The sequence below is a fragment of the Protobothrops mucrosquamatus genome, unplaced genomic scaffold (genome assembly GCF_001527695.2).
Source record: "Protobothrops mucrosquamatus isolate PMUCROS unplaced genomic scaffold, P.Mucros_1.0 scaffold487, whole genome shotgun sequence".
NCBI classification, from domain to species: Eukaryota; Metazoa; Chordata; class Lepidosauria; order Squamata; family Viperidae; genus Protobothrops; species Protobothrops mucrosquamatus.
This window is the reverse complement of record NW_015386806.1, coordinates 250,427-261,527: the sequence shown is the minus strand read 5'-3', so window position 1 is coordinate 261,527 and position 11,101 is coordinate 250,427. Positions and strand designations below refer to the sequence as shown.

Genomic DNA, 11,101 nt, shown 5'->3' with positions numbered 1-11,101 from the left:
GCGGGACTGACCTAGGGTGAATTTTTAAATAGGGACAATTTTTAATGATTTTAAACAAGACACAGCTACAAATATTTGGTTTTTAATTGGCTTTTATAGGGAAATGTTTTGTATTGTTTTTAATATGCTGTGAGCCGCCCTGAGTCCCATGGGGGAGAAGGGCGGCATATAAGTCTTATTATAAATAAATAAATAAATATAAATAAATTCTTCTCTTGTCCAGAGTTATTTCATTAAACAAATATTAGACCTTTAATTAAATAGATTGGGAGCGTCCAACCTTGGTAACTTTTAAGACCTGGTGGATTTCATCTTCCAGAATTCTCCAGCCAGTTATGCTGGTTGGGGAATTCTGGGAGTTAAAGTTCATACGTCTTAAAGTTGCCAAGGATGGACACCCCTGAAATAGACTCTTATGAAAAAAACACTACTTTTTAGTTAATGAGAGCTTATTTATATAATCAAAGTATGTTTTTGTTAGAGAATTTTATTTTCTCTGTTGGTGAAAAAATAAAGCAGAAGCTCTCACAGTTGATTGCATTTAGCTGATTCAAATAACTTCTTTATATTCATATCAAAATATTTACAATACCATACATTCTTCTTTACAGCAACATAGCACAATGAAGACTTCTTATAGAGAGATACAGAGACAAACCCGAGACTGAATAAAAATTCAGCTCCTAACTCAATACCTTTTTTGCACAGACTCAGTAGCACTTTCTTCACATTGGCTGACTGAGTTACCACATGACTCTTCCTGCTCATGAATATTCCAACAGTTTTATTTGGTGAACTGATGAAAGGATGCTAGAGGTTTTAGTCCCATTACATAAAAGGATGGTTAGGGAAATGAGAAAACAAGGTATTGGGGAATTCTGGGAGTTGAAGTCCACACATATTAAAATGGCTGAGGTTGAGAAACACTGATTTAGGGAATACTTTAATTATTTAGTTTATTCATCTGGGGACATATTCTGCTTTTTTTCCTTTAAGGACCGACTGTATTTTGTTATGGAGTATGTCAATGGAGGAGATCTAATGTATGACATCCAGCAGGTTGGGAAATTCAAGGAACCCCATGCTATGTACGTGAGTCTCTTTGGGAACTTGGCTGGGATTGCTTCATACTATTTGTATGTCAACCATCATGCAATCCAAAGAAAAGTTACTCTAAAAAATTAAATGCAGATTTAAAAAACATGATTAGCTCCAGAGGATGGTAAGGCTGGTTATTTGCTCATCTGGTGTAATATCCTAGTCTAGTCCAGCCATGCACTATCACCAAACAGCAGCATTGTTCCTTGTTTTACTTCTCAGGTTATAAGAAGTCCTCGACTTAGGACTACAATAGATTCTACAATTGTGGTCATAATTCGTGACACTTATTAAGCAGGTCATCATGTCACTGTGCCCAATTTTATGACCTTTTTAATGGCAGTTGTTAAGTGAACCCATTTTTACGGGCCAGTTTTTTCCCAGAAACCGGAAGTAACACTGGTTGAAACATTTAGCTTGATTTTGAGAATCACAGGCAAGGATTCGTCCCAGCATCCAAGTCAGAAAGGTGGTAGACAACTAATCTGCATATACTAGAGGTGGGGAATGGAATTCTGGGAGTTGAAGTCCACAAGTCATAAAAGGGCCATTGTTCCCCACCCCTGGCATATACAATGGAATAAGGTGGGAAAGCAATAATTTATGGGATTATGAAGTAATATGATTGCATGATTTCAGATGAGGTAGAGCATCGCTTTTATATATATAAAAGAAAAAAGACAAAAAGAGAACATTCCTTGCAAAAAAATTTGGTTTGTACCAGACTAGAAACCAGGAGATAGTGACTTTTACTTCTGCCTTAGGCACAAAGTCCAGTCACTTTCTCACAGCCCTAAGAAGGAGGCAATGGCAAACCACTTCTCACAAAGCTTGCCAAGAAAACTGCAGGTCTTGGCCAGGACTCAAAAACTGACTTGAAGGCACTCATAAAGAAATAATTCTCAGCAAGTGACTTCTGTCCTCTGGCAGAAAGAAGGGGGCATCTTCTCTTGCTCTGCCCCCCTGGCAGATGTTTTCCCACCTGGCAGGGCAGCCAGGGCCAGACCTTCATCACTGGGTTAAAAAAACAGATGCTCTGGAAAAGCTGCTCTGAACATCCCAACACGGACTGCCCTGATTTAGGAAGAGGCTTGGCAATAACCATCCAACACAGCATGGAAAAATGCCGTAAACACTCTGAAGATGCTAGCAATGAGCTATTTGCCATCATCTTTCTAGTCACCATCTTTTCCTCTATTCTCCTACAGGTTTTATGCAGCTGAAATTGCAATTGGCCTATTCTTTTTGCATAACAAGGGAATTATTTACAGGTGAGTCTCTGTTTGCTGTCCATTCTCCATGCCCATCCAAGGCAGAGGAGGAGATGGAGGGATCTTGATTACACCTCTTTGGGGCTAACTACAAAATCCCAATGTTTTTGTAAGAATTGAGAAGATACAGCTCCATTCCTTTCCTTCCCTCCCATGATGTCTCCAGCCTTCTTTTTTTTTTCCAGTATCAAAATCTGAATACAGGTAGTAGCAATAGTCTGAGCGGTTTAGAGAGTCAGCATATTGCTCCCCAACAGTCTGGGTCCTCCTCATTTTACCCACTTTGGAAGGATGGAAGGCTGAGTCATTCTTGAGCCCGTCAGGATCAAACTCCTGGCAGTGGGCAGAGTCAGCTTAATTCTCAATTTATGACCATAATTGACCCTGGAATTATGGTCGTGAGTCATAGCAGTCATCAAGTGGGTCACCACGCGACTGCGTTGATTTTACAACTCTTTTGCAGCGGTGATTAATTGAACTCCATGATTGTTAAGCGAACATGGCAGTGGTTAACCCAGTTTTCCCAATGGGTGTTTTTTTGTTGGAAACGGGCATAAAATGCTGAAAATTGCAGTCATGTGACCATGGAAGGCTGCAAATGGCTGTAAAGCTGATTGCCAAGTGCCCAAATGAGATCACATGACTGTGGCAGGGGGAGGGCTCAGAACTCTGGAACCGGGTCGTAAGTAGATCTGGGAGGTCCATCGTAACTTTGAGCAGTCACTAAATGACTGGTCATTAAGTGAGGTCTTCCTTTAACTAGAGATTCTGCAGTCATTGTATAATTGGAGCCCTCTCTTGGACAGACTCTGTTCCAATTTTTCATACTATTGTCTCTAGGGATTTGAAACTGGACAATGTCATGTTGGTTGCTGATGGCCACATTAAGATCACAGATTTTGGGATGTGTAAAGAAAATATTTTCCCTGGCATCACCACCCGGACATTTTGCGGAACACCTGACTATATTGCTCCAGAGGTACAGATCTCCACAACTGGCTGCTAGTACTTAAAAGCATAATGTACTCAGGTCCCAACTACTTTAATTTGCTATTTCCAGTTTGTTTCTGGGCAGGATGTAAGGCGAGACTCAAAACCCACAATGGCTTTATAGCCAAGACACTTAAGGAAGCATCTTCAATTGCAAGTTCCTCATTTTTTGGTTGTAGCTGGTTAGTATTTTAACTCAAGTCTTCTCTGCAATTCCTATGTTTAGGGATAATCTCTCTCCTAAGAGCAGAGAACTCTCATCTTAAATTCCTTTCTGTGGTCAAGCTAATTGATGGTTTTAGCTGGTTGGATAATTTTGCTTGTATTTTTTTTTTTTTTTAAAAAACCAGTTTTTAAAGGTTTAATTTTTTATTGTTTTATTTACTATTGGATTTTTAAATAAATCATCTCTCTACAGAGATCAGGGGGCTAATCTTAAATTCCTTTCAGTGGTCAGGCTTTTAGGTCATAAGTTTAAATGTCTTAACAATTTAGCTGGTTGGCTAGTTTTAATTGCTTTTATTTGTTTTTAAATCTGTAATAGTTTGGTGTTATTGTATCATTTTACAAAATGCCCTGGTCCTAGAAATAAAGTGATAAGTGGCATCCAAATGCAATTAATCCCTTTCTGGACTCTATAAATATTAAAGTCTGCTGCTCTTTAAAATTTCAGGGTTTCAGATTCCTACACCATAGGTTTACATATATCCACACTCAATATGTCCATTATAGTTAGTGTGTTTTTGCATCTGAAATCCGGTTTTACAATTAAACATGAATTATTTAAATACAGGGACTCAACCTTGCTTTATCCCCTCTTAGGCACTATGTTCTCCCTAGGCTATTTCACTTTTAAATTCTAAAATTCTCCTTTGTGTCTAGTTTGGCTCTCAGAATATTTTGGATGGAGTGGGCAGTGTGTCAATGAAAACTCTGTTCTTTTATTGCATTTCAATCTTAATTGGTTGAAAAGTCCAGGATCCTAACTGTTATGACCATGTTTTTTTTTGGTTGAATCACAGCAATGCTTTTTACTTCAAGCCATCCTTGAAAAATAAAATGCAATGTGAGGAGTAGAATAGCAGGCTTTTATTGGGGTCAAACTGCATGGAATGTATCTGTCCCATTTAAAAATTACTGTTTTATTTATCAGTTCAAAATGCAACTATCTGTCCCTGAATGTTCTACGATCTAAGTATTTCATGAGCCACCTGCTTTTGTAATAAGAGTACACAACAGTACATATTTTATTCATCAGTGGAAACTTTGCTCCAGAATTTCCTACTTACTTCCGACTTACAACCTCAATTGGGATCGGAATTTCTGCCATAAGTTGTTGTGGCTGTAAGTTGAATCAGACTTGATTTGTATAGTATCATTAAGCAAATCATGGTTATTAAGCGAATCACACAGCTTTCCCAATGGGTGTTTTGTTGGAAACTGGCAAAATAAAGGTCACAAATTGCAATCAGGTGACCGCAGGATGCCGCAACCAATCGTAAGTCCAAGCTGGCTGCCAAGTTGGCTGAATTGCGATGATATGACCGTGGGGCTAGTAGGACAGTCATAAGTATGAGTACAGGTCACAAGTCATTTTTTCCAAGGCCATTGTAATTTTAAACAGTCATTAAACAGCTGTAAGTCGAGGACTACCTGTACTGGCTTACTTACTTCGTTCATTAATTTATATTAAATACGATTCCTACTTTGCAAACTTGGACAAGACACTATTATTTCAGTTAAGTATTTGGTCTCGGTAGAGATCTATGAATTTTTCTCTTGGATTTTTTGGCTTTATTATTTACATTTGGCTTGGTTGTAGATGAATGTATCTTTAATATTTTTAGCTGCTTAGTTGAAGCTGCTCTGATCAAAATGTGAAATGAGATATACCTCAAAGGGCTCAAATTCTTGCTTTTCCCTCTCTTAAGATTATAGCCTACCAGCCCTATGGGAAGTCTGTGGACTGGTGGTCATTTGGTGTTCTTCTATATGAAATGTTAGCTGGACAGGTACGTTATATGCAAGGATTCTGGTAGGTGTATGCAAGGATTCCTTACCATTGACTCCACTTCAAAAATGTGTTTACATTACCGAGAGAAAAGATTGATAGCCATGAAGCCATGAGATCAGGAAGCAAAGACTATTAGGGATTAAACTCAGTCATGACTATCTCCGGGGTGGGAGAATGTGTGCTCCGGAGAATTTTCATCATTTCCAAGTGGGGCTGAGATCTTTGAAACAGATTAATTTTGAAAGATACAGATAAGGGACTGATCTCTTAAATAGGGAATTTGTAGGGAAAAAAGTAAGGAATTTGTTGCTCATTGAGTCTCTGATAGTAAACTAGCATTCATTACTGGATTCTAAGGAGCACCAGTCTCATATGAGAAGCTAGGAGTAACGAGGGGAAGAAGATGCTTAGTGGTTCTTAGCCCAGTGAAAACCTTAAGAATTGAGACTGAGAAAAGAGGTTGCATTAAAGCTGAAAGATACGTTTCCACTGAATTTAGTGTTAGGTGGACAATTCTTCATTAATTAATTAATGTCATTTACATAGTTGCCCATCTCACCCAAGTGACTTTGGACAGCTGACAAAATTAGAACTGAGAACCCCTCCAAACATAACCATCCCCTCAGGGTCCAAGGAGAAATGATTAGCCCTAGCAGCAGAGCCCATCCCCATCCTGACCCAAAGGCCTAGGGCAGGGGTGTCAATCTGCCGGTCCACGGGCTGGATGTGTCATGCCGAAACCACGCCCACCCCATTGCCGGCAATGGAAAAAAAGTCGAGATATGTCGCGACACATCACGTGACGTTGCAAGTTTGACACCCCTGGCCTGGGGGAACAGCCATTGCGGCCATCTGAATTTCTGGGCCTATGCCGTTCTAACAAGAAGACATTGTTTAATAAAAGATACCTGGAGCATTCATGCGATTTCAGAAATGTAAAGTAGAAATGGGGTAAGATTCTTTCTGTTCTTCCAGAGGCCTTTATTTATTCGTCATGCATGGAAGAGGACTACTTTGGTTCTCTGTATGAATCCAAATGCAATTCTGCAACCTTCTTTTGCCCAAAACCTGGAAAGGTGGCTCAAAGATGCAAGAAGTGTTGTTTATCTGTGTAACCTGAAGTAGTTTTGTACATTACTGAGACTTCCAAGTAGGAAAATGTATTTAATGGACCAAACATTTCACACACATGCTATGCTTTCTGGGGGAAAAAGTGGAATAATTTATTGTTTATTTTCCCTGTATTTTCTTGGTCTGCAGCCACCATTTGATGGAGAGGATGAGGATGAGCTCTTCCAATCGATTATGGAACATACAGTATCCTATCCTAAATCTCTTTCACGAGAGGCTGTCTCCATCTGCAAAGGAGTGAGTCTTGATTCAGAACCTAGGCACACCTAGGTGGAAGGGGCTGCTTATCATATTTCCTGAGACAACATGAAAGATTGTACCTTGTCATCCTTCCCAGGTAGTCCAGAAAAGAAACACGACCAGTTCAGCTAATTCTACTTCATTGTAAGGCTACATTAATGGAATCTCACAAGTTTGAAAGTACAAATCTCCTACTGTCTCTTTTCCCATCTGATAAGTTAGGAAGGTTCTTTTCTGGGTCCCTTTCTCTTCCTGTTATGCAGCTGCAGGCTATGTCCCCTCTTATCTGATAGTTCCCTAGGCAGCTTCTCTTCTAGCTCCTGTGTCCCAAGGTCATTCCCATATATCATTACATATCTAATGCTACAAGAAACATTTCTAAGATGTACAGTTTTGCAGGGAAGGGTCAGTTGATACAGGATTCCCCTTTGGTTTTGAGATGTATTGAACTTCAGTTCGAATAATTCTCAGCATCATGTCCAACACATCTGGGCTATATTGAGGAATGCTGAACTGATGGATTGCCTTCTGAAGAAATCTGGCCTTTGACATTTATATGGATTTGTTCCCTGCTTGGTTTTAAAACCCAAAAGCAATCTGACTTACATTGAAGATTAAGTATTTATTTCATCTCTTTTTCCCATGGGTGTGCCTCTGCTTCCGTGTGCAGATGTGGGAATCCCTTTTTGCTTATTTCAGTGTCTCCTCCTGTTTTGCCAAGTGTCAGGGCAAGTATCAGATGCCCAGGCAGTTGGTTCTTTTGGATCCAGAGACAATAAGCACACCAGCGAATAAAGGGATTTTTAAGCTTTATTATTAGCCCAAGCAAACAGATTTAAAAGCATACATACCAAGCAAGCTGATACCCAAATCTCTTACAAGCTGCCAGGGACTCCTGAATAATGACAGCAGAGATGTCCTAAGGGTGGCCAATTCCCACAGTATGCAATGCTAAGGTCTGTGCCAAAGCTCCCAACAAAAAACAATAACCCCAAAGGTTTTTTTTACCAAAGCCTGCCCCCATGACTTCATGGCCCTGCTAGGGTGATGAGACTGCAGGACCTGACCTTGACTGTGTGGCACATCACTCTGGGATGGGAATTAAAAGTCGGAGGCTTTCACTGTAAGGAAAGCTTTGCAGCTTGGTGAAGATTCTCCCTTCCTTTTCCTTTATTCAGTAGCAAGAGTAAAAAAACAAACAGGTTAGCTCAGAATGAGTTCTAAACTAGACTTTTCTTAATATGAAGGATAAATCAAAATATGTCACTAAACTCCTTGAAACCCCTTCTGCATTGCCATTATATCTTCCAATCTTTAATTAACGTAAAAATGCAGTGTTAGCAAAGTTCTCTCTGTTCCCTAGTTCTTGACCAAACATCCGCTGAAGCGCCTGGGGTCAGGGCCAGAAGGGGAACGGGATATTCGGGAGCATGGATTTTTCCGCTGGATGGACTGGGAGAAACTGGAACAGTTGGAAATTGCTCCACCTTTCACACCCAGGCCCGTGAGTAGCTGTTGGTTGCCAAATGACAGGCTCACAAATTATTCCCCAAGCAGAGTTTATATTATTTTGTTCTCTGCAATGTTTTCAAGAATAGAAAAGTATGAGAGGAATCACAAAGGAAGGTTATGCAGGTAGTCCTCAACTTACGACCGCAGGTGGGATCAGAATTTCCATTGCTAAGCAAGGCAGGTGTCAAGTGAAGTTGTACTTTGATTTTATGACCTTTTTTGCCACCATTGTTGTGTGAATCCCTGCAGTTATTAAGTGAATCCCGAGGTCATTAAACAAATCCAGCTTTCCTCATTGGCTTTGCTTGTTGGAAGCTGGCTGGGAAGGTTGCAAATGGCAAATCGTATTTGCGAAATATAAATACATGCCAGGTGCCAAATGCTCAGATTTTGATCACATGACCATGTGGAGGCTGCAATGGTTGTAAGTATGAGGACCGGCTGTAAATCACTTTTTGCAGTGCCGTTGTAACTTTGAACACTTGCTAAACAAATGGTTGTAAGTCGAGGACTATATGAGTTCATATGGTTCTGGACAAAGACCTCTTTGCAGAAGCTTGTTGTTTTTTCTTTCCTCAGAATCTAAGTGTAAAATTCAGAATGTGTGTTCGCCATTAATTTCATAAATATCATTTAGGTCAGGGATCCTCAACCTTGGCAACTTTAAGACTTGTGGACTTCAACTCCCAGAATTCCTCAGCCAGCAAAGCTTAAAGTTGCCAAGATTGAGGACCCCTGATTTAGGTAGTTTAAGCGGTAGCTAGTAAATGAGGAAAGAAATGTTTGTACTAACAGACTGAAAAATAACTTTCTCCTCAGCTTCTTCCCTCAATATCTCTTCTGTCCTTTTCTTTTTCTACGTCTGCTCTAGTGTGGTCGGAGTGGCAAAAACTTTGACAAGTTCTTTACACGGGCACCACCAGCGCTGACACCCCCAGACCAGCTGGTCCTGGCAAGCCTCGATCAGAGTGAATTCCAAGGATTTACTTATATCAACCCTGACTTCGTGCATCCATCCACGTTGCGGCAGGGAAGCCTCTCCCCAACCAGCATGCCTCTTTCCCCAACCAGCATGCCTCTCTCCCCAGCAGGAATGATCCCTTCTCCTACTTCCTTAGTGTGAGAATGATCCGTAATTACCCAACATTCCCACGTTAAACCTTGGCTGTTGGACTCTGTTCTTAAGAGCACGAGTCCAAGTTGAAACCCAGTCCTAACTCTGATCTCCAGAAATATTTTGTTAATTGCATTCTTTGGTGTGTTGCTTCCCTCCTTCCTTCCCTTAGGTGCAATCAAACTGGTGAAGTTGGGAATGAGAAAGCACACACACGCACACACATGGACACAAATTGTCAGACCAGAGTTCCCCAACCTTTCCGGCTTTGTGGACCAGCAGGAGGGAGGGGAGAGGGGATGGTTCTGTATGAGTGGGGGGCACGCACTCACCCACTGCTCGCGCAAGTGGGGATGCGGGCGCGCTCGCTTGCCACTTCTGCAGCCTGGTTCCAAATGGCTCAAGGCCTGGTGGTGGGCCATAGCCCAGGGGTTGGGGATCTCTGACTCAGATGCATACACACGAACACACAAACACACACACACACCACACACAATATATATTTAGACAAATGAATATAGATATATAGCTACATCAAGGGAAAGAAAGTTTTAGAGCCTGGATAAGAGAGAAATTCTTATTACAATTAACTTTTGGCGGGTCCGGAAATTTGATCAAGGTTGTCCTCTCACATAGACTACTGATGCAAGGAATTTTATAAAAATCGTTTCTGCCTTGTAATCTTTCCACAGGAGTTCAGCTTCTCTGTGTCTTTTGTGATGGTCCTTCAAATGATGTATGTAGGAGACCAAGATTTGACTGAAAATAGTGAATGAAAGAGTAGAAGACTGGTTCTAGTAACGTCCTTCTAATTTCCCCCAGGTAGTTAGGGTACCAGATGACTCATCTGGTTAGAAATGGTTAAACCATTTACCAATTACCCAGCTAATTTTATGCCATGCATACGTTTTGTAAAAATAAGTGGCCAAAGGGTAACGGCTGTATTTTGTGAGAGGGGTATTGTGAAATTTAACTTGAAGCTATTCAGACTATACCTTCTGCTCTTATTTCAGGACTGTAAAATGGCTGCCAAGCTTTAGAAAATATCCTGATCAATAATGCAACAAAATGACAGCTATATAGTAAAATGTAGTTGTGCAGTGAAAACAGAGATCTAAATATGAAGCGCACATTGAATCACTTAACTCTGCCTGAGATTTGGGCTTTAGAACGGGAATGCTGTGCCATGCATTTATTAAATTAGAGAAATCCACATTTAACAGAACCACCATAAACCTGGATATGTAATTAATGGAGAAAGAGCAATCTCAGAATGCTACATTTATATAGAAAGTGTTGGGGGAAGAGAGCTTACTCTTTAGTTGCTACTATTGTAGTATGTAGAGGAGATATTTCTTCACAGGCTTAAAACATTGAGTTTCCTGCACTTTTCCTTCAGATGTGTCAAAACTGTAGTTCCAGAAATCCCAATTTTAACACATTTGCAGGATGCCAAGTTGGAAAACCCCATCTCAGAGGATATCTAGTTTACATTAAGTGATTCTGAGTTACTCCCTTGAAATACTTTTTTAAATTGGGAAGCTATCAAGGAAGAATGACTGCCTTCTCTCTCCATTAATTAGTGGTTCAAATAATTTCTGATATTCATTTCAGTTGATATCCATTTACAAATTATAATCTTCCGCTTCACCTCCATGGTGCTTTTCCTAGTCTTATCTGCTACAGTGGAATATTATAATACTTGATGTATTTGTCTTCTTAAAACCTTGA

General features: G+C 40.3%; 1 protein-coding gene across 1 annotated transcript in view; it reads left to right on the top strand.

Annotated features, from left to right (window-relative positions):
• LOC107288141 (protein kinase C gamma type-like) overlaps window positions 1–9,379 on the top strand; it is a 124,355-nt gene extending 114,976 nt beyond the window's left edge. The window contains exons 12-18 of the mRNA XM_015816727.1: window positions 997–1,088; window positions 2,307–2,369; window positions 3,210–3,348; window positions 5,291–5,371; window positions 6,634–6,741; window positions 8,108–8,248; window positions 9,128–9,379. Of these exons, the coding sequence (XP_015672213.1) occupies window positions 997–1,088; window positions 2,307–2,369; window positions 3,210–3,348; window positions 5,291–5,371; window positions 6,634–6,741; window positions 8,108–8,248; window positions 9,128–9,379 (876 nt within the window). The remainder of the gene's footprint in view (window positions 1–996; window positions 1,089–2,306; window positions 2,370–3,209; window positions 3,349–5,290; window positions 5,372–6,633; window positions 6,742–8,107; window positions 8,249–9,127) is intronic.
• Window positions 9,380–11,101: the final 1,722 nt, after the last annotated feature.